This window comes from Filicampus tigris, chromosome 13 (assembly GCF_054856515.1).
Source record: "Filicampus tigris isolate MCC_2025a chromosome 13, RoL_Ftig_1.0, whole genome shotgun sequence".
Classification (NCBI taxonomy): Eukaryota; Metazoa; Chordata; class Actinopteri; order Syngnathiformes; family Syngnathidae; genus Filicampus; species Filicampus tigris.
The window spans coordinates 13810965-13837359 of NC_141229.1; the positions used below are offsets into that span (position 1 = coordinate 13810965).

The 26395-nt window shown below is 42.7% G+C and overlaps 1 protein-coding gene across 2 annotated transcripts; it reads right to left on the reverse strand.

Moving 5' to 3' along the window:
- On the reverse strand, positions 1–25243 carry plcb2 (phospholipase C, beta 2). 2 transcript variants are annotated; one of them, XM_086049272.1, is made up of 32 exons: positions 25160–25243; positions 24622–24699; positions 24046–24114; positions 23237–23377; positions 22819–22898; positions 22684–22737; positions 22522–22597; positions 22331–22431; positions 21201–21361; positions 20968–21114; positions 20731–20888; positions 18390–18472; positions 18140–18224; positions 17015–17225; positions 16836–16918; positions 16642–16738; positions 16450–16534; positions 16214–16338; positions 15874–16025; positions 14842–15006; positions 14623–14722; positions 14372–14476; positions 14159–14223; positions 9398–9476; positions 9001–9321; positions 8612–8816; positions 7714–7858; positions 6821–6885; positions 6260–6307; positions 6086–6143; positions 2478–2561; positions 1–1188 (listed from the first exon to the last, which is right to left on the reverse strand). In XM_086049272.1, exons 1-32 carry the CDS (start codon positions 25241–25243, stop codon positions 1018–1020), a joined length of 3681 nt encoding a protein of 1226 aa, XP_085905398.1. In that variant the 3' UTR covers positions 1–1017. The 2 variants fall into 2 exon arrangements, with proteins under 2 accessions (XP_085905398.1, XP_085905397.1); XM_086049271.1 differs by having other exon boundaries at positions 8612–8795; positions 8938–9321.
- Positions 25244–26395: the final 1152 nt, after the last annotated feature.

A 26395-nucleotide genomic window follows, 5' to 3' on the forward strand; every position in this document is an offset into this window, starting at 1 on the left:
AAGCAATTAAAAAGACAATTTGCCAGAATATGTCGTCGTCAAAATGCTTATGGCGTCAGAGCGTGCTGACCTCTCCAAAGCAGGCTGATGAAGAGTTCACGTGTCTACCAGTATGCTGGATTGACAACCACATTCAGGTGACCTAATTCCAATTTATTTAACCAATGTGGCCTAGTTTAAGTATGCGTCATGGCAGAAAAAACACACACACATGCATGGAATCAGATATCCACAAACAACATCGGTGTAATACATTTAGTGTCTATGCTTTTTTATGTTGCAGATTTCAAGGATTTCAACAACAGATTTCAAGAAATCCATTAAATGTGAAACAAATGTGACTCTTATATTAGTATCAGTTTACTTAACAACCAGGCAGGAATGTTTTTTGTCACACTTCATTTGTGAGGTGTTTTTACCGACAAAATAATTACCGGTAATCAAAAAAAAATTTAAAAAAATCACACTGATCATCAGCTCATGATGGTAATTGTGACAAAACTTGACTATGTGTCAAACACACAAAATTCTAACCTGACATGATCCTGATCCAGTCCTCATCTTAATGCAAGTACACGTTTATGCTTGTAAAGCTAAAATTTGCATAATATTCCTCCATTCATTTTCTCAACCACTAATCCTGTTCAGGGTCGCAGGCAGCTTGAAGGCAGACGACACCTAGAACTGTTGCCAGTCAATCACAGGGCGCTTATAGATGACTTCATAGGAAACCAAACCCATATTACCATCAAAGATGTCAGGCAAGTGAACCACTACACTGGAAGTGACTTACTTGACTCTATTATTTCAAAGTTGGTCTTATACACTACTCAAAACTCGGTGACTTAATCATCATAGTATTCTTTTTTCTTACAATTTATTTACACAGTATTCCTTCATATGAAAATAGTCTCACACATAAAATGACACTCCCCATAAAAATGAGGACTGCTGACTGAGCTCCTTTAATTGAAAGTCCTCAACTGAATGACCACGATTCAGGCAGCAAAAAGTCATCTAGCCCAAAAAGACATCTCCGTAGATGTTTGAACCGTCTCCTTTGTTGGTGGCCGCCTTGTCGATGAGTTCAGGGAAGTGGGCGCCCACGCAGGCGTTAACAGCCTCCATCACCTCTGCTGGCAGAGACCTCATTTTGTCTTCGTGCTCCTTCAGGGCCTCCTGATTAAGCTACAGACACACAGAATGAAGGTTAAAGGACATATGAAGAGGTGCAACAATTAATCGATTTATCGACAACTAATCGATTATCAAATTAATCAATAATTTTTTTTTTTTAGCAATTAATTGTTTCGAGACCTAGCATTGCCCAAATCCTGGGAATTTCAGGGTCTCAAAAGTAAATATTTGCTGATTTCTGTAGTCCTCCATGAAAGCAGACTGATTGTCTTTGTGTTGAATGCAAATAAAATATTTCTAATCACCTGCTTTTACTTTCACAATAATGAACATTTTTGTCTGTTTTTTGGCACGTTATGGTCCAAACCAGTACGTTAAGTGAATCATAATTAATTTGTTTGTGCATTTTCTGAACTGTCAATTTGAAATAATGTTGTGTTGGATAAAGGGACGGAAATCAAAACATGTTAAAAATGTTTTTTACACTGATTAATTGACAAAATAATTGACAGATTAATGAATTATTAAAATTGACATGCATGCTTCCCTATATCCTCCAGGTGCTGATACAATCATTTTAGAATACAGATAGTTTTATGGTATACTAAGAGTGAATATATTTAGTATATATTAGGGCTGGGACGATACACTTTTGTCCCGATCCGATACTCGTGTTGCGATCCGATACGTATTTGCGATGCCCAAATATTCTAAAAATATATATTTAAAAAACTGAGGCATTTGTTTCCAAAGTTTTAACTTAAGTGCCATTTGACATTTCAAGTGTCACGATTGAACACTGTAAATATCACCTTGGCTAACTAGCCCTAAGGGGCACAATGTTCTCGATTCAACCTTGAGGAACAGTGTTTTTTACAGTTCTATTCATCTACTTATTCTCATTTTAATTATTCTCTCAATTTCAAAAACACCAGTCCTGGTGAGAAATACTCTCCATCTGGTCTTCGCACTGCCGTTATTGTCTAAAACTATCCCACACTTATTTTTTTCCTACTTGTAATATCAATATTCAAAACCAAACTCTGACATCATTTAGAGCTGAGGGATTGGGTCGTTCAAATTAAATGTTTCATACAGCAACGCTCTGATGACTGATCGTGAGTGTAAGCAAATTTGAACAGGAAACGTACATTTGTGTGAGGATACAAATTTCACAGTGTGTCAAAGGGATGAGAAAAAGCACGCTCACGCAGTGTGAAGCAATCGATTTGAGATGCGTGGGTTTTGTGTGAACGGAAATGAAAAACACAAAGGCGGTGATATAGACAGCAACATGAGCTTGAGCTTTGCAAAGGTTATAAAAGCGAATCAGCTTGTACCTGATTAGTGAGAGCCTTGATCCCCTCTAGCGTGGCCGCCTGCTTCGCCATCAGAGTCTCTTGCCGCACGCTGTACTCACATGACTGTAACACAAAAACGGTTTGAGCCGGTGGCTTTCTGAAGTTAGCTGGGGTATTTGTGCGTCCATCTGGAGAGAAATGCGCCCTTGCGATAAAACCAGAGCATGAGGACCAATACATTTAAGTCATAGCAGATCATGCTTCCGCAGGTTATTCACGCAGGCCTAATTGTACACAGCTAGTTAATATTGTGGCTCTGCTGATTAAACATCTTATTGTGCTGGTCTAATTAATGAGCTGATGCTGATTCAATGGGACAAAATTAGCCGCTCAGCGACCCTACTGAATAGTGGTGAGGATGGTTGGAGTGGATGGTTGAAGCACTGAGTTAAGTTTTACCCAAATGCGACATGTCTGAATCTTGATGAGCCAACAGAGGAGAGCCATGAGAGGTGAGTCATAGGCCACACGTGGATGAGACATCTTCCAGTAAACAGCCTCTGAGTAATGGACCGGCCGGGCGTGTGGTCAGAAAGACTGCCTGTGCGTACGCACTGTACGCGTATCGGTAAACAACTCGTCGGAGCACGTTTGCAGATGAGAGTGCGGACGACATGCAGGGAGGGATTTTTTTCTTCTTCAAATCACAAGACCATCTGCCTCGTTGTAACCATAGTTACTATTATATGTGTTAGATGAAGATGAGCGAGCTGTCAAATTAACGTTCCAGACACATACACGTGTCCATGGGGCATACAGCATAAGCCTTATTTCTTTTCAAGGCTGAATGTTGAATAGAAATAACTAACATTAATTAGCTTTTCTTTGGAGTTAAAAGAATTGTATGGTAAAGGAATACCAACATTTAAATAATTGTGACCAAAAACCATCTTCTGGAAGAAGACCATGGTAACACATATCAAAAGCACCACATTTTTATTTGATTTGTTTCCTTGTCTAAAATGATCAGTGAAAAGTAGGCCATTTGTATTATTTAGTCAAAGGTCATGTGTTGTTTTGGTAATCCCGCCTTCTGTTTACTATCATACATGACTATCCAACCAGAGTAAGTGCTCTATGAATTTCGAGATGAAATTACTATATATTGTGCCTTGAAATTAAAAAGGGTTGCCATGTTGTATACACATAGGCAAAAATGCTGGTACCCTTACGTTAAAGGTCCCATGCCATCAGGCACGTCGGTCCCAATTCGCAGAGCTCGCACAGCGTGTAGGGCACCATCGTCCGTTGGGGACACATTGCGAGATCGTTGAGTACGCACATACGTCATGCGTGCACAGGCGTAACAAAATACATGTACTGGTAGTATGTATTCAGGTTACAAAAAAAACCCGAACTGTATCCCATTACCATTGCAGAAAAAAAAAAAAACGTAATCCAAATACAGGTACATTTAGTAAAAATATGGTTTATTTTACAAAATTACATTTTTAATGTGGGGACAGAGACAGCACAGTAGAGTCCTCGCCGCTCTCAAACTTGTTGGCCAAACAAGATTTCGCGCAGTTAAGTGGATAACTGGTCATAATTACCTCAATGGTCATCCCACGTATAGGTTTTTTGTTGGCCAACAATTAATTGACTGAGACGGATCAAAGTTGGCTGGATAAATGTTGGTTTTAGCGCTGTCAGTTTCAAAAGTGACGAGAAGGGAATGGATGGTGACTGTATCGGATCGTATTCACTGACTTATTTTGAATAACATTTACAAAGAAACGTGTGAACTTTGAACTAACAGGTGGGATTTGTTTGTAGTGTGGTGTGTCAGCCATGGGGTGGACGCTGTGGTTTGCTTGATTCTTGTATTTCCTGCAGTCTCTCTTAGATGAGTAGGTTGCTCTCCTTCTACTCGGAAGGTTTATGTTGCAGCTATTCCTGCCCAGCATGTCAAGGTTGACGAAGGCTCAGTGGGGTGCCGCGCCCTTGTTGGGTTGTACAAAACATTTTTCGGGGTTGTTTTGTACAAAACGGCCCGTTTTTTGGATCGTTTCTACAAAAACAACCCAGAAAGTTGGGTCGGATTGACCCAAGTAGTGGATCAGTCCATTTTTAACATAAGTTCTGTCATATTCAACCCAACTGTTTTTAGAGTGCAGTATCACCCCAGCAAGAATGGAGCTCTGTCAAATAGTCCTTCGACGCAGAGACAGAAAAGGCAGAACAGGGATGTCTACGTCGGAAGAAAGCACTTTCAGGAGGTGACTGAGACTGCTGAGGCACTTCTGGCGCTGCAAGGCACATCACTAAACAACCTGCATCGAGCCGTCTTCTGCATCACACAATGAGCTCCTCAACGCCCGAGCTCTGGAAACAAGACTCAGAGGGAGCCAGAAAAATGGTGTCAACATCCTGAGCAAGCACAGGCACTGGTGGGGCAGACACACCTAGCACCGCAATAGAGGCAGGAAGGAGTCGGTCCTGCAAGAGTGACTTCACTTCGCCCGGCGTTTTAAACACCTCTGTTGGCAGGGGCCAACTACCCCAACAAGAAATGACAGCCTGACCTGCAACCTCCAGTGCCTGAGGCACATCATAGTCACCTTGGTCACCTGGGGGTCACGAATGATGTTTGTTGGTATGCATTCTTGACCTGCACGTGTGCGAAGGGATATTCTGGATTTATGTCATAGAACAACGGTTCCGTATGTAACGATGGTTCTATGAGTCCTGAATAACAGGGTGTCATGGCACGTGGGGTCATGTGTCTTCTTGCGGTTCCTCAATAAAACATACATGCTAATCTCCTGCACGGACACCAGCGAGTCCGTTATGATTCCGCCATGTTGACCGCTTGCTTCTCCTGCACTGAACTTAAAGCGGAAGTCAACGCAAACTTTTTTTTTTTCAAGAATATGGTCTATACAAGCCCACTAGTTGAAACAGGGCATTCTGAAAAATATTGCGTTTGTGGAATAAGTGTTAATCCACTCGTTTTTAGCCATCTCTGGGGCGGCCATTTTGTCTTCTGTCTGAAAATGACATCACAACTGCTCACAACGACCAATCACAGCTCAGATTCAGAAAATAGGTCAGCCGTGATTGCTCGTTGTGGACAATTTTGATGTCATTTTCAGTCGATAGAAGTGACAAAATGGCCGCCCCCAGAGATGCCTAAAAACGAGTGCATTCTGCTGCTTAATTTATATTCCACAAAGGCAAAATTAATCAGAATGCCGCGTTTCAACTGGTGGGCCTGCTGGGAACATATTCTTGAAAAAAATATATTTGGGTTGACTTCCACTTTAAAGAGAATGAAGGAGCCGCTTCCATTGACTTCCAAGTTGGCTGTGTTCAATTTCTAGCTGCCTGTCTATGAAAATACCAAAACAAAAAGAATTCCGCCCATACACACAGTTAGACTGCATCTTGCGCAACACTTAAGATGGGCATGAAAATAGGACCCTGTATGTCTGAAAGTGCAAATGGGAGCGATACTTATGCCCTGGATCTCGGTTACATATGAGAAACAGCCTTAAAGCCCTTTTTCACAGATCAAGCACGAGCCTTTACACATGCATCTGATGATGTTTTATTTTTAAAGTGAAAGAATTTTCAATGAGACTTACCGCACATTCAGATTCATCGGGCTCATCCAACAGTTCTCTACTTGTTGCTTTTTTCAGCCTGAGAAGATAATTATTGTCAATATTTAAATCTGCTTTTTATCATTTGTCCTCTCAAATCTATTTCTGTTCTAGACAAGCACTGATTAGTTTTTTTTTAACGGTCCTACAACTCACTTGGCTTTGTGTTGGGAAGATTTTGTCTTCTTGCTCTCTTTGATTTCACTGCAAACAAGCCAAAGAGAAAAAGGATCACTGCCTGATTCTATTTGTTCAAAGGAAAAACGACCCTATAAACAACACTTTGCCTTTAAACCACTGCTGCACAGCTGTGTGTGGGTGATGTGACCTTTTCTTTTAGAGTGAAAGGAGAGCTTCAGTGTGTCGTTATAGTGTCAACGTGGAAAGCTAGAAGAAGGCAGCTGAATGCTGCTGTTTAAACACCCTCTAGATAATAGTTATACTGAGATAACCATATGCCATCTGGGGACTTGGGACAGACACGCACACACGGATACACACAAACACACATGCATGATGTAATAAGTTGGCTGAAGGAGATTCAAGGAACCACACAGAGATTCAGTCATTATTTGAGGTTTTCTCATTAAGAGATGGCAGGTGTTTCACCTCACATCACCTCGACCTCACACATTTACAACACAGGGAGTCTATAATCCCAACACACAGATTAAATAAACTCAGCATGTTCCAAGTGTATTGTAGGTGAGGACGCACCTTTCCAAGGTCTTCAGTTCAATGCTGTGCCTCTCATTGGCCATCTCCATCAGTTTAGCCAGCCTCTGCCACATCACAACAAGAAGAAGAATTTGACATCATCTCAGTGAAGATACAAGAAATCGGCACCCTTAGGTACATCTGCACACATTTAATCGCTAAAGTTCAGACAAAAATGTTTTATTGTTTTTACCATTACATTTTTACAGCTATTAACTTGTTTTTCACTTATTAATAGATTAGTTAATAAAGGTTTCATGATGGCAGCAGTTTTACCCTGGAACAGATTTTTTATATTTCCGCTACATTTTTAGGAAAAAATGTGTTCAAAGTCCTAAACTGACCCTCAAAATTCTATTTGGTTTAAATCTATGATGAAAAAAACCCCCTCAACAATTGTCAAAATTACATTTCGGTTTAACATTTTTAGTGCCACTTGTGGTTAATTTAAAGAGGAAATCAACCCAAACATATATTTTTTTAAGAATATGTTCTCAGCAGGCCCACTAGTTGAAACACGGCATTAATATTGCATTTGTGGAATATGAGTTAAGCAGCAAAGTCCACCCCTTTTTAGCCATCCCAGGGGCCGGCGATTTTATCACTTCTGTCAGCTGAAAATGACATCACAACTGCTCAGGGCTCAGCTAACGACCAATCACGGCTGACCTGTTTTCTGAAACTTAGCTTAGAAGTGACAAAATGGCCGCCCCCAGAGATGTCTAAAAACAGTTGGATTAACTCTTATTCCACCAACGCAATATTTATCAGAATGTTTCAACTAGTGGGCCTGCATAGAAAACATTCTTGAAAAAATATGTTTGGGTTGGCTTCCACTTTAAGAATTAATACAAATGAAAGTAGCTTAAGTAGCTAGTGATTTAAAAACAAACCTCTGTGGCACACTGCTCTTTCTTCCTCCTCAGCTGATCACACTGTTCCATCCAAAGAGCGTGCAGCTCAGCCTGCAGCTTTTGCTTGTGCTCTTGCACTGATTTGGCGTTGCAGTCCAACATGCTTCCTCCAGTCAGGCACATGCTGCACGATGGGAAGAGAATTGAACACATCTCCACCAGTCACCGTACAGAACTGCTCATTGTGTGATTTAGAAAAATCATTTATACAGCAACGTTCACTTTGTTATAAGGACACATTTTGTAGCAGCACATATCAGTATAACAGCATATTTCATTAATTTGTATCTCTGCATTCTCTAATATTTTTCTTCAGCTAGAGAAATCCATTAACTGAGAAATATTGGCCATTCATCACCATAGAATATAATAAAACTGTTCTCTCACATATTCACCATTCACTGTTAGTAAATGTACCGACTCACAGTTGTTTTGAATCCACCTTTTCATTGTTTTTGTGCTCAGCCCAAAGTTGTGTCTAATATGAAAGTATTTTTTGGGCGCCATCTCGGTTTCAAGGGACTATGTTGAAGTGAGGTGAGGAGCTTCATTTAGTCAGGTCATAGCCATGTCTAATAGCATAGTAGTGCTTTACCAGCCTGTTGTGGCATCTATAGGTAATCATAAACCATTTTGCCGGGTGACAATTATGTATTTAGTATATACAATACTAGTATAGTATAATATATACTATACTAGTATTAGTATTTTCTTTATTCGTGGCAGGGCTCTGCCCTTATCCCCCACGAACAGCAGGGGAACATTGTTATTACAAAGAGCAAAACAAACTTTTGAGCTGTGTTGTCAAATTCCAAAACAAGTCTGAGAGCGACTGGAATGGCCTTTAAGAAAAGCAATGCAAAACAAATCCCCTCACTCTTTTTTCTTCAGCGAGGCCTTCTTCTTGCAGGCCTTGAAAGCATCTAAATATTTCTGGCTCAGATCGTCTGTTTTTCTCTGATACTTTTTTTCCGTTTCTTTTGTCTCTCTCTCCTGACGCTTGATGACCTTCAGGTAGCTCTTGTGCTGTGTCAGTTCTGCAGTCGTCACGGTGGATGTTTCTACAGCGAAAGCAGGCATCGCTTTTTTATTGTCGGCAGAAGGCACAATGGTTTTATTATAGATTAACACATCATTTGAGCTGTATTGTCTTCTGTTTACTTTGCCAGAAGGAATGTGTTGTGCAGCATATAAAGCACTTACCTTTACTACAAGCTGCAGATGATTTATCTGACACTGCACATTCCGCTGATGCACTTAATGGACCGGGCTCTCCTTGAACCTCCTCCTCGACTAGTTCATCATTTGAAATTAGCTCGGAGTTTATAGAGTCACTGCTTGACTCCTCTATGTCTTTGGTGGTCATCTCAGGCTGTATGACATCCTCATCAGGGACGATCTCTTCGCCAGGAAGTGTCTCGGTTATGGAACTTCCTATTTCAGCATCCAGAGGAAGGTCTTCAGGTTGCGGAGTGTCTGGCGTGCTCTCTTCTTCAGCTTCTTCTCCACTCGCTTCTGGTGAAGCATCATGGGATGGTGATTTACTGACCTCAAGTCTGGGTGGATTTAGTTCAGAAGGCACCTCCACTGGGAGGCACAGCAGTGATTAGATTAGTGTTTTTTTAAAATAAATGTAGATATTTACTTTTACAAGGAGCATTACCTGTTGGTTCCTTTGCTTTTGTCACTTCAATTTGGGACACAAAAGGCAGCTCATAAGGAGAAATGTAGTCTGAGGATGACTGCACGGGCACAAAAAGTGATGTCACAGAAGAACACAACTTATGAGTGGGCGGAGATGCTAAACAACAGCTAACTTTGCTGCCCTGTAGATAATGAATTTACCAACATTATTAAAACAAAACACAGACAGTGCACAGTGTACAGCGAATTCAAGCAATATCGCTTCTTTTGTATTGGCAGGATTTTTTTTTCTCTTCTATGTGATCTTTTTAGATTGTAAATGCAACTACAGTATCGGTTAAACCATGTAAACATTCATGTTATCTTTTTTCCTCCAAGGTTTAAAATTACAAAATATTAAAATATATTTAAAAATGCAAGACCATGAAGATCCAGTTTCAGTGTGAGAAGTTCCGATAGAAAGATGTGATGTACAATACAGTGGAGGACAATGCCCAGGCTGATACATGAATAATGAAAACCTGTGTATAATTGACGCTCAGTAAAAACACACTTTTGATCCGAGTGACTGTTTGGATGAGGTGCTCCGGTGAATCCCCCTAGATTCACATACAGTCCTAGCTCCCCGCAACATTGGTCCTTCGAGCCGTATTGCTTCACCCATATCAGCAAAATGGATGCGATGAGAACAACAGTGACTGATGACAAAGCAAAAGTAAGACCACGGCAGCTACCGTTTTATCTCCAGGATTATCAGGTCAGCCTTCCTCATTCTCTTATTCCTCATACTGCTTCTCTACATGACAATATAAATGCCAGTGCACAGCGGCTGCAGTCACTCAGCCTACAGACCAGGTCTGTTAGTCAAGATGGCCAGCTATTCCCAACACTCAGGCGCCCGTTTTGTCATTCTCCAACAACGGCAGCCAATAAGATGAATGAGTGGAATACAGCACCACAAGTTAGTACACCTCCTAGCTTGCCGATGTATGGAAGGCCCCCATCTCCTGGTTCGTGCTAGCGAGAGGGAGTTCACCGACCTCAAGATGGCGCTAGATCACCTTCTTGAACCACACAGAGCTTTCAGAGCACTACAGTACCGTGTACTCCTGGAGCACTTGGTCCTGGATGAAGCCCAGCTAATAGCTCGATCCTGCCGGCATTATGCCCGACCTTACACTGCTGCGATGGAGGCATTACTGCGCCAGTATGGACAACCGCATCAACTCACACAGAGTGAGATCGCTGCAATTCTAAATCCCCCTGATGTTAAATCCGGAGATGTAAAGGGCTTCCAGAGCTTTGCCCTCAGTGTTGACTTTCTAGTAGGAATGCTAACATCATTGGAGGGACCGGATGGGATGGAAACAAAGTCGACTGGTCATGTTGACAGACTGCTTAATAAGCTGCCAAAACACATGAGCGACAGTTTTGTAGAGCACCTCCAATCTCAACACAAACCAACTCAACCCTTACAACTTCAGGGACCTCGCTAACTGGCTGAAAGTCAAGACAGAAGCGCAAAGGCTTTCGGCTAAAATGGCACAGCGCCACCGTCCCGAAGAGCCCCATGCATCCAAAAAGGAAAGACGCGCTCCCGCTGCCAAGCTTTGAGTATAGTCTGTGTCTGTGTATCATGGCTCCGATACCACCAAACCTGATGACAGTCATCCTACAGAGGCAAACCGTTCTGCTACCAGTTCACCAAAGTCCAAGAGGTTATGCCTCTTTTGTAAGAGTTCTGAACACTATTTGTTACAGTGTACCAACATCGCACAGCACCTAACAGAGGAAGTCAAGAAGTGGCTTGAACGTTGTAAGCGCTGTTGTAAGTGTGGAAGGACTAATCATCTACCTGAGGCCTATACCTTGAAGAAACCCCGCAGAGAGTGCCAAGAGATTCATCCAAGTGTTTTTCACAATGTGGCCAAGTCGGACTCACGTGTTTACCTCATCACTCCAAGCGGCCAAGCAGCACTCGCGACGCCAAGCAGGGAAGGAAGCTGTACCTTAAGATGGTCCCCATCACAATAATGGACGCAGATCGGTGTGGACCCATGCCATTCTGGATGATGGGGCTGAACGAACGATAATCCTACAGGATGCTGCTCAAAGGATAGGCCTCAAGGGTCAAACAGAGACCCTTACTTTAAGGACTGTTCGCCAAGACGTAGTCCACCTTACTACGTAGCCCCGCAATCACATTCAAAGGAGCGCTACCTCATTGAAGATGCCTATACAGCAGGCCAATTAGCTTTAGCGGATCATTCCTATCCCAAAGCTTTTTTACAGAAACGGTACCGCCATCTTCGTGGTCTCCCCCTCCCAGACTTTAGCCGGGCGCAACCACTGCTGCTAATTGGTGCGGACTATACACATTTGATCACCACTAAAGAGCCGGTGAGATTTGGTCCAAAGGGCAGCCCAACAGCAATCCATACTGCCCTTGGGTGGGCACTACAAGGTCCTGCATTCCTTCGCTTTCCACCACACAATTGGACTCAAGCCCCAGACTCAGTCAACCCTGTCGACTCCCTGGAGCACAAGCAGAGCATTTTCTGTGGCCTTGTGCAGATCTGCCCTCCAGATATGGTTCCTGACATTGCACAGTTCAATACCTGGGCTGACTTGTTGGAAGCCACACAACAGTTGCTTCACAGTCGGCTGCCGATTCGTCAGCCCCTTCTTCTAATACACACCAGGCAGAGGTCCACCTATTCAAGTCCATCCAAGCCGAGCTTCCCTGATGACGTCAAGCGTCTCACAGTGGCTAAGCCTGTCCCTGCCAGCAGCAGGTTGAGCTCACTAGCACCAGAGTTGGACACAAGTCTGGTCTTATTCGAGTTGGAGGACAACTCAGGCATATCGAGTCCGGTCCTACTGACATTCACCCAGTCGTGCTTGATCCCAGCCATGCTGTTACAAGTCTCCTCATCAAAGACACGGATGCTTGTTTGCTCCACTCAGGTGCAGGCGGAGTCTTCGCCGAGCTCAGGCATGGGTACTGCGTAGGAGACAGGCTGTGAGAAAATATCAACGAACCAGCCCAGAGTGCACCAAATGGAGGGGAAAACCGTAAGTCCCAATGATGGCAGACCTTCCTCCAGCCCACCTTAGGGTCTTGAAGCCCCCCTTCTACTCGGCAGGAGTTGACTGTTTTGGCCCTTACCTGGTCAAAGTTGGTCGCCGAAGTGAAAAGTGATGGGGAGTGATCTTCAAGTGCCTGACAACACCTGTTCACCTAGACCACGGACAGTTTCCTTCTGGCACTGAGGAGGTTCATAGCTCGAAGAGGAACCCCTGCTGAGATGCTCTCAGACCGAGGAACACATTTCCGAGGGGCCAAGAGAGAAATCAAAGAGGCGTTCGCATCTATGGTCCCAGAGCTTCAGGAGGGACTGTCTAAGAAGCAGATTCAGTTCCGCTTTAATCCGCCAGCAGCACCCAATTTTGGCGGTGTCTGGGAACGTGAAGTACACTCAGTCAAGAGGGCCCTTGTGGTCGTTGTTGGATCACAGTCCCTTCAGGAAGATGTCCTTCTCACCCTTCTAATTGAAGTTGAGAGTATCCTTAATGCCAAGCCCTGAGGCTATGTTTCATCAGACGTCGCCGACCCAGTGACGCCTAACATGCTGCTCATGGGGCGGCGGGACTCCTCTTTACCTCAAGTGTCCTACGCTCCGGACACACTCACAAAGAGACGATGGCGCCACTGTCAGATGATGGTGGACCACTTCTGGACCCAATTCATACGTCACTACCTACCCTCGATGCAAGCCAGGCAGAAGTGGCGATGCCCCACTGATGACATCGTCCAGGATGCAGTTGTGATGCATCGTCGATCCCCAGTTTCCCAGATCGCAGTGGCCGATCGGGAGAGTCGTCAAGTTGGTGGAGAGTGCTGATGGACGTGTTCGGTCTGCACAGGTTCGAATCGGAGGGAAGACCTACCTGCGGCCAGTGGCACGGCTGGTTCAGTTACCAGCGATTCCAAATGTGGACAATGTTGTTTCAGGGACTCCCGCAGCACCTTCGGACATTTAGTATCCTTTACATAATAGCAGAGCTATTCTGGGGGCGGCTGTTGTAAATTTCTCATTGCTGCTTTGTTTACACATGCATTGGTTTGCTGTGTGGTTCATGTGCTTTGCACCAGGCTCATTTTCGGGAAGCTAATGGGTCCTTTTGTTTACGTTAATTTAGGTTGGGCATATTGTTGGACAGCTAAGGGGGTCCTATCGAGTCCGTAGTCTGTTAGCCGTTAGCAATCACCGGCAGATTCGCGCCGTTTTCGGTCGTGTGTATGCGCCGCAATGAGCGAGCTGTTGTGTTCTGTGAAGTGGATTGAAGTGCGATTAAAGCCAAGTTGTTCTCTGTCATCGTGTCCGGCCACACTTTTGATTCGAGTGACTGTTTGGATGAGGTGCCCCGACAAATCCCCCTAGATTCACATACAGTCCTAGCTCTCCGCAACACCAACATAATGTAAGTCTGTGGTAGATGGAAAATAACAAGTAAACAAGGAAACTGGAGTATGGAACATTCAGAAAGCAATTTGCCTCTCCCTAAAGTCTCCTGGCTAGGAAAGCAGTATTACACTGAACACAGTGAGTAGCCAATAGCAAGAACATTCCATAATGGTGCATCAGCACAATCCCACAAATGCAACACACCGGTTACGTGTCACCAAATCCTTTAAAATTAGGTATAGAATAGAGTAATGAATAAGCCTATGTTAAAAAGTACTTTATTAACTCATGTATGTTGACTATTTATGCACCTCTTTTGGGGTCCGTGTCATCTTCTCCGTGCCCTTTGTTGGGTTGAATAAGGCGTCGGTGAAATCTGAGAAATAAACACATGGTTATTATTTATCTCTTAAAAAAAAACTACATTTACAATGAATATAACCAATCTCCTCTAACTGACCCCATGTGTCGCTGCAATCATATTAATTTCAAAGCAACATGGCAAAAAAAAAAAAAAAATTCACCTGCAAAAGCAGCAGGGATGTAGTCTTTGACCTCAATGTACACAAAGAGTGCAGGCAGAGTGAGCGGTATGTTGCTTTCACTGCGCAGACAGATGTGATGGAAGCCTGCAAGCACAAACCTCAGTGAAAAGGACACTACTTCACTGATTAACAAGTTGGCAAAAAACCAACGGCCTTGAACACCCCGCTTCTGTCTTGGGTGAATGCACATTAGAATACAGATTGAGTTGTCATTTCAACACTGGACTGACCTGATTGAATGGTGTCAAGGGGAATGATTCTATGTCCAAGGAATTTGCCATTTTCCTCATGGACTGACATTCTCAGAGAAGCCATTTCTGGGAGGAGAATCTATCAACAATAATATTGGATACATACAGTATATGTATTCGAATTGCAGCGACACAAAAGTCATAATAAATTAACACACGTCTTTTATTTGGGAATGTGTTAGGTAAACTGACATGCACCTTGTCAAAAACAAAAGCCTCCTCATTCCACACTGGGTTAATAGAGTTGGGTGTGGTGGACCACTTGGTGCGATATTTCTTCTTGGGGTCTCCTGGCAGCCCAATGATCTCGACCTCAACTCCGGTTTTTACACTCTTGTCAGACAGAAACTGTCCCGAATAGATCTGGTGAGGACATATATGACTTTTTTTTTGTATGACAGACATGCATGGACCGTTCAAAAGCAGTTTGACACGAGGCCGAATGACTTTTTAAATGTATTGGTGAGCAAGACTGCTGTAAAACTACGCGTCCGATTCCCTTGAAACAAACATTCATACACACATTCACACCTATGAGCAGGAGTGTCCGACTTCTTTTTATTTCACTACTTTATCTTAGCAACAAATCACGGCTCATGTGTTTTCAAAGTATGGTCATGTGATATTCGCAAGCTGAGACAAATGTTCAGACAAGTGGGGCAGCATAGAACATATTATTGTAAAGAACATTTTGGAGTTGACTAAGTTTGTGTCCATTTTTACACATGCTAACCTTTAAGAGGAAGTCAACCCAAACATATATATTTTTTAACAATATGTTCTATGCAGGCCCACTAGTTGAAACAAGGCATTCTGATAAATATTGCGTTTATAGAATATAGCAAAATCCAGCCGTTTTTAGCTATCGAAGGGGCGGGCATTTTGTCACTTCTGTCAACTGAAAATGACATCACACACCCTCAGGGCACAGATAACAACCAATCATAGCTCAGCTTAAGAAAGCAGGTGAGCCATGATTGGTCATTACCTGAGCCCCGAGCAACTGTGATGTCATTTTCAGTCGACAGAAGTGGCAAAATGGCCGCCCCCTGAGATGGCCAAAAACAAGTGGATTTTGCCGCTTATTAACTCATAATTCATATTAATCATATTGCCTTGTTCCAACAAGTGGGCCTGGCTGCATAGAACATATTCTTGAAAAAATATGTTTGTTGACTTCCGCTTTAAGTAAATAAGGCCCTCAGTGCTTTAGGAGCCTGTAAATCTTGCCTTTATGGTCAGTGTGATTGCCACGACTGTGTCAATCCTGTCGCAGAAAGGGTCAAACTTCTTGTCACCGCGCCGCAGCACGTCGTGCTTGAGTAGGTAGCCTGTCCTTCCGTTGAATTCGAACAGAGCCATGTTCAGCTGCATGGGGAAATCTGAAAAGAAACACAGAGCCTTCTTTAGGCATCACTCATCTTGGCACCAGGAGCCGTTTGGCAAGCAGAGCACAGAAGAGTGTTGAGAAGGCGCAACACTGACCTGCAGTGGTGGAAGACGAGAAATTCAGACAGCTAAACTTGTTTTTTTTTTGCATGTCACCAGGATGCCTGAGCCTTTTTCTTACCCATTGTCTGATAGTTGAGTGCCACCATCTGGCAGCCCACGTTCCAAAAGGGCTGGGGGTTGTAATTGGATGAGTCCATTCTTGTTCCTTTAGGGTAAATCCTGCTCATCTGCCTTTTATTATATCTGACAGTAATGTGTGTTAAAGAGTAATGGAATACATGTCATATTTATTTTGGTGTGTTTTAACATTAAAACTTACCATATTTTGTGTTCTTTTTCAACATGAAAAGATACTCAACAAAGTCAACAGCCGTCTTAGAAATCATAGCTTCCCCTTTGGTCTCCACAAAAGATGAGATGACATAACACCTGTTCTTTTCTGCGTGATCAAATTGTCATTACAGTAAATGTGTTTAATAGACACATTTTTAACAATACGCAAAACATATCCCAGATTCTCTTTTCCCTCAAGAAGCAAAGACATACTTTTGGCATTGTCAAAAGAGATGAATTTGTTAGGCTGGATGTAGTTAACCAACGATGACATTGCCTCGTATGCTGTGACTTCCTGTCCAGCTGTGCCCTATGACAGATTGAGGAAATTAAACTGATATTTTCCGGCAGGACAAGGGTGATACATTTCCAGAGTAACAGGCTGATCTTGGATCAACATTCTCTACCTCATCACATGTCTTCATTTTCTCCTCATCCTGTTCCTCTGTGTCCTCTTGTTCCTCGTTATCTTCCACAGCCATATCTCCGTCTGATCAAACATCATAATAAACATGTTGGCTTGTATCCAAGCAAGCCAATTTGTGGAAAGGGATTTGAGTAATTTTATGGGATCAGTCTTGTTCACCCTGGTTCTCCAGATTGGTCGAGTGGGTAGGATCTTCGAAAAGTGGGTCAGTGTTTTGTGCGGGTGAAGCAAAAGTTGTCATGTGATCACTGGCTGCTGTGCTGCTTTTCTTGGTTGTCTTGTGTGTGCTCTCATGGCTTCCCTTCTTGTTCTTGATCAAGATCTTGCCCATGAGCTCAGATGGGCTTGGGATCTGCTGTCCTGGCTTCAGCTTAATATTTGATACAAAGAGTGAGGACACGATAAAAGAGGAATTCGATATCAGTGGCTCATACTGAACCAAAATCTTAGAGAGTGATCTCGGTATGGTAGATTGTTTTTTGTATTGAGCACCTTTGGTGTGTGTCATTTCAGAGTGAGATAATGTAATCGAAATAAGAATTATGCAAAACTGATACAAAAGAAGCGCACTGCAAGTGCCCAACCGATTCACTGATGACTGACAAATAAATACACTGATGGGAAACTGCTGTTTACTGGCGACTCACACAACTAGCAAGGTCTTTTTTCTCTGCTGGCCTCATCCAGTCAGATTTCGCCATCGTGCCGCCATTCTGCTCAGGTTTTTTAGAATCATTATAGTGCTGCCTAAAGTAACTTAAACTATATTAGCAATGGGGATAGCTTTATTTAATCAATCAGATTTGAAATTTGTCCTCACACAGCCAGTGAGCTGGCTGCTGGTCATGTCCACTGATTGGTTTGTTAAAACAAAATTTACTACAGTCAACTTCCACTAGCAACACAGCTGTAGTAATCTGCACACATTAATACATTTAATAATTAGCATCTCTGGCAAGTATGATGTATTCTATTTGTTTTTGTATGTTTTGGACATGCTCTTTGACAATTACTGATTCTGAACCGCTCCAGATGATGCGCATGGCACAGGTGTGTGCTGCTATCTTGCATTTTTGTATGGCATTGATGGTTTCTATAATTGCGACCTAATAGTGGTAGTATTAAGTGGTGGATTGAAATATTGAAATAGGTAAGTCCCCACTGAAGGCCGAGCTAGCAAATGCATGGCCCGCCACTGGGTACAGCCGATGTACAACGAATGCACTGCCATAAAAAATGCTTAACTGATATACAACTGCTGTGGTGCCGCACTGGAGCACTTACAGGGTATTTGTCCAGAGGCTCTGTCAGCAGGGCATTACCAAATATGGTTTTGCAGTAGTTGGCCATCTTCTCCTGTTGCTTCACTCTAAAACGAAGCACAAAGACACGTGTTGCTGCCTGCTTTGCCAAACACACATTCACTCAGTCAAAATCTTCGGACGTTAGCAGTAATTTTACATGCTGGATAATAAGACTACAACACATTCATTAAACAGAATTATGTAGCATGGGTGCATGGAAAACCTCTTACGAGTCAACGTGGTTCTCAAAGGAAAGGATAACAGGATACAGTGAGGTCTTGAAGGCGCTCTCAGCAATGGCCTCAATCACATCCTGTTAAGCATCACAAAACATATGGACTTTTTTCATTTGAATTTTAGCATGATTGAAGTAGATCTAGGGCAAGGTTGAAAAAACAGCACAGTCACACAAACATATGAGATGAGCGCGCATAAGGATTCTTCAGTCTAAAAGCAAACATGAGTATGGCTCCGTCTAAACTGGACAGATGTGCTCTTCTGAACCGTTGGGTCTGAGAAGCTGCTGCTGCTGCCCTTAAATGGAAGTGTTGATTCCAGAAGCATGATGGGGGTGCCTTCCTGTGTCATTTTCTGTGCTGCTGTTTACTTATTTTTGCTGCACGATGAATGAATGAATAGGTGACCTTGACGGTTTTCATCATATTTCTTATCTTAGCGTCACGATGCTACAACCATTACCATTACCATTGTAAAATGGGGAAATGCACAAAATAAACAAGATGGTAAAAGTGTTTCAAAGGAACAGTTTGAATTAAGGTATCTGCAATACAAAATGTCTTCTCTCTAAGTCACAGGGGTGTCGAACTCCGGTCCTCGAGGGCCGCTGTATTGCCTGTTTTCCATCTCTCTCTGCTGCAACACACCTGTTTCAAATGATCAGCTCATCAGCAAGTTCTGCAGGAGCCTGATGCCGATCGTTTGAATCAGGTGTGCTGGACGGGAAAACCTCAAAGACATGCTAGAGGGCGGCCCCCGAGGACTGGAGTTTGACACCCTTTTAATGACCTTATAGGTCTCATAAATCAGAATTTGACTAATAAGAGGAGAAATCTCATTCATCTCAAGATAATGGAGCAACTTCTACAATGGAAGAATAACATCATACCAGAGGTTACACAAAGACTTAAAGCGGAAGTCAAGTTAAACAATTTCTTTGCAGTAATATGTGCCCCCACAAGAGTCTAGACACGATGTTCTGATCAATTAATATTGCAATTGTGGAATGTGAATTGATGTCCACGGGCTTCGCTTGAAAACGCCACGGCTAACCTGTTTTTTAGGTTTGGTCACGTGATGTTCGCAAGCTGTGGTAATGGCCAATCACAGCTCACCTGTTTTCTGAAGCTGAGCCATGATTGGTCGTTATCTGAGCCCTGCGCAACTGTGATGTCATTTTCAGTGGACAGAAAAGACAAAATGGCCGCCGCCTGAGATGGCTAAGAATGGGTGGGTTTCTCATATTTCACAAACGCAACATTAATCAGAACGCCTTGTTTCAACTCATGGACCTGCATAGAACAAATTCTTGAAAAAAATATGTTTGGGTTGACTTCTCTTTAAGAAGACAATTTTACAAACATGGACGCTGGATCGGTGAGATGAACTCAACGGGCTGCTTAGTGCTAGCTAAGACGAGGCTGCAGTGACACAATGTGGATGGATTTAAAAGAGGACCAAAAGTAAAAACAATTTTAAAAAACCTGGACTGTACCATTGGCCAGCACACAGCGAGGGATCCTTGCGGTTAAAGTAAACTATTTTAAACTAAAAACTTTGACGTTGGTTGACGGGAACTCGTTACAAGAGCCAATAGCCTTCTACTTCTTAATTTTTGCATAACACACATTGAGAGCTCTATTTTCTTAGACAGTGTATCTGCGCTCTGGTGCAAATCCCTGCTGATCCTGATTTCCGTATCAGAGCAAGTCTCGCTGCACGTGTTTGGCAATTTTGCAGATCGGTCTCAGCCAAATTAGGTGGGCCGGCGCAGCATAAAGAGTGTCTTGGAGATGCGCCTGACATAGTGACAATTTGATGGAAGAAAGTTTATCTAAATTATCTAAATGTAAACACCCGTTCAGACCACGTCTAACAATGGCGCAGGGTAGACAGCTGGCCTAAAACGACATATTTCATTAATAAATGACAATACATGATTGTGAACAGCAGGCAGTAAAAGCTCTGAATCATTGTTTTACATTTTTCACAGCTATGGAGGGGCACAGGAACCATTGGGGGCGGGGGCACGGTCTCTAAGTGCCCACTTCACACCGCCATCTAGAGCCTCGAGTTCGTGACGATCATGCCACATTTAAAAAGAATGAAAACAGCCACTAAAATTGACCATGACTGAAGTCGGCTGTGGCCACTCCCACAGTGGCACCGCTCTCCCTCTCACAGGTCTGCCGGCATGCATTTGGCTACAAAATCCTTGCTGTCCAGTCAGGGAAATAGAGCCCTGATTCTCTAACTTCCCATAATCGCAACAAAATTTACATTTTCGGTTTGATATTTTGTTGTATAAATGGACAGTATGCATGAGGCATGTACTTTGAAAAGGATCTCAGTGGTCATGGTGAAGCCATGTGTAATGATGGGCTCTTCCTCTGGAGGTTTCCCCTTCCAGCAGTCAAGTTCCAGACAACGGCAGCCAGACAACAGGCACTGACGGTACATCTCCGGAGAGGACACGCCGGAAAACTGACCAGCTGTGGAAGAGTAGTCGTGAGGTTCAAATGTGTCTTAAGGTACTAAAATTAGTTTTTTAATCAACAAGACGTGAGTGACCTGTCAGGTATGTGTTGTGGGAGGACTTAATGAAGTAATGGGGTAGGGGCTGGGTCATGTCCTGGCACTTGGCCAGCCTGTCCTGCATGACCACTGAAGTCTCAGGACCCATCAGGAAGGACAAGAGGGCTTCTGGGGTAATGAGACCTGCAGATAAATGAGGAGGTTAAAAGACTATAATACATGAAAATATTTTAGCTAATTGTCCGAATCAGAGCAATGAAGAGCATCACCTCTGTTACAGCTAGTGTTGCAGGGTTCATATTTGAGCATCAAAGCTTTTATCTGGTCCTGCCGCAATCGTGGAAACAGCTCCTCATTGAGTCGGGAGTCCCTCTGTTTCTCGTTGAGAAACTTTGTGAAATTCTCTTTTGTCATGGTGGGTTTGTTGGAACTGGAAGGCACAGTCAGGAACAACATTTCCTCAGATATTGCACAACACTTACCTCACCATTTAGCCATGTAAACCTTTCTTCTTGTTACAGTCAATTCACATCAGCATGAGCACACTTGACCGGGAGGCTCGACCAAGAGTGAATTGTAGTCACAATGTATTCCCAAATTGGGTGTTATGACTACCCATCCATCCATCCATCCATCCATCCATCCATCCATCCATCCATCCATCCATCCATCCATCCACCCATCCATCCATCCATCCATCCATCCATCCATCCATCCATCCATCCATCCATACATCCATCCATCCATCCATCCATCATCCATCCATCCGTCCATTCAATTATCCATCCATCCATCCACCCACCCATCCACCTATCCATCCATCCATCCATCCACCCATCCATCTATCCATCCATCCATCCATCCATCCATCTTTCCATCCATCCGTCCATCCATCCATCCATCCATCCGTCCATCCATCCATCCATCCATCTGGCCGTCCGTCCATCCATCCATCCATCCATCCATCCATCCATCCATCCATCCATCCATCCATCCATCCATCCATCCATCCATCCATTTTCTCTGCCATAAATGCCATTCAGTGTCATGAGTGGCTGGAGCCTAATCTTGCTGACTTAGAGCAAAGGCAGACAATGCCATAGACTGGTAGTCAGTCACTCATAGCGCAAATATAGAGACAGACAAGCTTTCACACTCACATTCACACTATTAGTGTGGGAAATGTTTGGCATATACTGCACAGATAGTTACTAGCTAAACGGTATCCGATGAGCCTAACAACTGTCTCCTGCAAAATCATTGACGGATGCAATGTTGTTAGTTTATTGACAAAAATATAGGATTACCATTGGAAGAATAACTTTCCCTTAAAACATACAATGTTACAAAGTTAAGAGCCATGAAGAAAAGAAATCAGGATTGTTTTTGTCCAACTCACTAAGAAGTGAAGATTTCATAGATTTCAGGGCGAGGACAGAGATTTGCCAAGAAAGCCTTGAAAGCTGATTCAGTGAAGACATCGGGCTTCATACTGTCAAACTGTAACATATGATATTCACATTACATGTAAGCTCTCGATAGCAGTCTTGGGTGACCATGTCAAATTTTAGCAAGTTGGAAAATGTTAACCTTTCCTTTGGGGAGGTGGGCTGACGCTAGTGCGCTTTCCACTCTCTTCTTATCAGCAGGGAACATCTTGTAAATACTGATAATATTGACACATTGATGCATTGTAAACAAATGTGACAATGCACACACTCCCCAAACATTGAAAGTGAGTGGTTGGCCTACTTTTTCACTGGGATCTTGCCATCTTTGTTGGTCTGGAGACAAATCCAAACATAGCTAAAGTATGACAACAAATTAGAACGGAATATCATGAGATTCACTCAGCAGGATAAAAGCTCACACAGGATTTCCACTCACATTTTATCCAGGAAGACTTGTCTGCAGGAATTATTTCTCGCAGCATTGTAGGCAATGGTAAGAATGTCATTTGCCCAGTTCTGGTGTGCATTTAATCAGAAAGTTATCTTTGTTTGCAATGTCATCACTTTTACAAGCAACATTCAAAACATGTGAAGTGACAGAAACTCACCACAACAGGGCATAATAGCAACCTAGTAAATGAGATTAGTGCATGGGGAGTTTGAACAAATAGCAATTGTGATTTCATTACTGTTGACAAAAGCCGGATATTGCATTCATAAAGTCTAATAAAGACCACAAGCGAAGAAAGGGAAGCTTCATTGTTGTCACCGCAATGGATCAGCAACAAGAACCCAGCATTGTAAACATCTGGAGGAAGCAGACAGCGCCAATAAAGCAGTCTATGCTTTGTTACCTGTGTCACTTTATCCTTGGAGGCAAAGAAATGATGGTAGGTCAGGTTGACGGCGTCAAGACCAGAAACAACAGTCAGCGTTTTGGCCAAGTGGTTACTGTCTGGGAAATCCAGGTTGAACACGTTTCGGACCTTTGGGTGCTGTAGAGGTAGGAACAAAATGGGTTACAAGAAGAAGTGGCGGAGATAAAGGTACCTGTCGCATTTACAATATACAGCTTTTTTTTCTGGGCATAGACAACACTGCCCTGAAATTCAATATTCAATTTGGAAACCGACCAAAACTTTCTGGATAAGTTCACCTCTAAAACATCCATCTCAATTGTCAAATTGTGTGATTGAACACCTGCGTGCACAATCATTCCCAACATGCAAATTTGCTTACCAAGACATGCAAACAGGGAACCCACACACTCTCTCGCTCAGCCCCCCCCCCACCACCACCAAGATTTCACCTCTCACTGAACCCTCTGAGAAAGATGAAGATGGCCGCTCACTGCTTCACTGCACAGGCAAAGTGATTAATAGTAAGGAGCTGAGATCCTAAAGCATTTTCCCTTGATCAGGAAAGAAAAAGATGCTGACACTCTCTTCAAGTATCTCTCCAAAGGATGACTCAGCATGAGCTGTGTGTTTATGTTGATGCGTGTGCACCTGTTTCTACTGAAGGAGGGCTGGGTTCATGTGGCCATTGCCATATTTGCAATGCAAATATGTTTCTCACACTAATGGGTCTTGAAAGATTGATTTGCATACCTGCAGATATTCTTACATAGTGAACTCTGTCAGTGGATTTTACAGTAACTTACTTTTGGAAGTTTCGCATATTTTCCTGTTCTGGTATCTCTGATGGTCGCAACATCCAAGAATGTTGTCTCCTAGAAACAAGAATCAGACAGTCATCTCCATCACGGAATTCAGGACGTAGGCGCAAGTCCAAATATGGACCAAGACTGGAGGGGAAAAAAAAACTTTGATTAGCAAACAGTAGCTCACTATTTTGCACGCATGGCGCATGCTTTTTCATTTACAATAGGACAGTACGGCTCTTTTTTCTGGATTTATTGGATGTAAAACAAAAGTTGCCTCATTCTGAGAAGCAGCGAGAGGGAGAGAGCGAGCGAGAGCTCCAAAGACAAATAGTCCTCTCCGGGCGAGTGCATCACAGTCGAGCTACAAAGTGCAGCAGGATGGCGGGCCCAAATCTGCACCAATCAATAATCTCCACAAACAGCTGGCACAGCATGAGGCAGTGCGGCTCTCAGCTTTCTCGCAGTTCTCATGGATCCAGCAACACTTACACATAGACGTTAAGCACTCGCCTGATAGACTAAAACATGGCACACAATTTAGTTTGTGCAATGGCATCTTCTTTGTTGTATTACCTTGCTTTGATTCGTCCAGTAGAGGTAAAAGCCTTTCATATCCATCTTCATGGTGACAGGGAGAGTCTTTGTCGAGTCCTTGTCGACGACATGTTTGATAGAATAACAATTTGATGTTAATGTGCTCATTGAAGCCCTTCGGGTATACCATATTTGGTCATTTAGATGAACCAGGAAGTATCCTGGGGTCCGAGAACAATGCGTTTATTACAAGCTAATAGAAATGCAGCAATAAAGTATTAAAATATTTTTAAAATGCAAGAAAAGTTGATTGTATCATGGCTGAGAATTAACATAAAAGCAACCAATTCATCCAAAAATGTGCACCACACTACGCTTTAAGTCATTTTCCCCTGACTGAATAGAAAAAGTAGTTATTCACATTTAAAAAAAAAAAAAAGTTTATCTCCATCATTCTTCTAAAGATACACCTATTGTAAATGTTAGTAAAGTAAAAAAACACATCGTAATGTAGAAAAGAAAGAGTATTTCAAGGAGTTAATTACAAAAGTGCAATTCTCCTTAAATATTTACTCACCTCTGACCACTTGGTAAATCTTTCTCCTTTAACCATATAATCTTTGATCACTGGGGGATCCAGAAAGTACCTTTTCTTATTCATTGTCTTCTTTTAGTGACTTTGTAGTCCACTCTTTTTAAGACTGTAATGTATATGTTTCATCGGACAAATACTTGACTCCTCTCCGCCAACTCACTCACTTGGAAAGAAGCCGTGAAGTGAAGTGTGGTTGTTGGACACAGAGAACCCACAGGAGGACGCGCCCAAAGGAATATGAATTGCAAATGAAGTTAACATAACTCAACACATGATGCCTGTACACTTCATTAATACATGCCCAATACATTCTTCACTCATACTTCACATTTCATTCTATTTAATGTAACTCAGTATGGTTGCCAACCAGTTCTCAGTGCAATTTGGTTTAGTCCACACTGTAAAAAGCACAATTTGTGTTTCTTTGGTGCTAAAAAAGTCATTTAAGTTGGAATAACTAAAATATTCATTTTTGACATTATTGAGGGTTTTTATTCCCCCTTATATCGTTCCTTATATCTTTAAGTTGGCTTGGTGGTGGGGGTGGAGGAGTCAATAAAATTGAATTGCCCAACTGTTGTTAATGTATAACCCTTTTGGGTTAGTGGGATTCACCCTGGACTGGTCTCCAACCAATCACAGGGCACATACTGACAAACAGCTTAGCTGTTATACATATATGTTAATATAGAACATGCAGTGGAGGCTCAAATGATAGTTTGACCCTATACATTTACTCTTATAATCACAAGTTGATGCATTACAGCATCTATTAAAGAGGAAGTCAAGTCAAGAGTCAAATAGTCCAAATGCAGTTGTCTGATTCAGGGGCGGAGCCAGAACCTGGCTAATGGAAAAATCAGGGTGGGCCTGAATATTTCTCTCATTGAGCACAGTCTTCATGCCCCGACACGTCATATATCGTATGACAAACTGAATCATTTGAAGTTCGGCCCTTCCTTAGACAATCACAATTATGCCATTCTTAATATTCAATAAAATAAGAAACACAACAAAACACAAATTAAAAAATAAATTACAAATAATTTACTGAAACTTTAAAAATATATATTTTGTCATAAATCCTCACTGGGTGGGCAGTCTGTCACTCTGGGTGGGCCTGTGCACACCCATGCCCACGCATGGCTCCGCCCTGGTCTGATTAATATTGCGCTTGTGGAATATGAATTAAGCAGAAAAAGCAACTCATTTTTATCC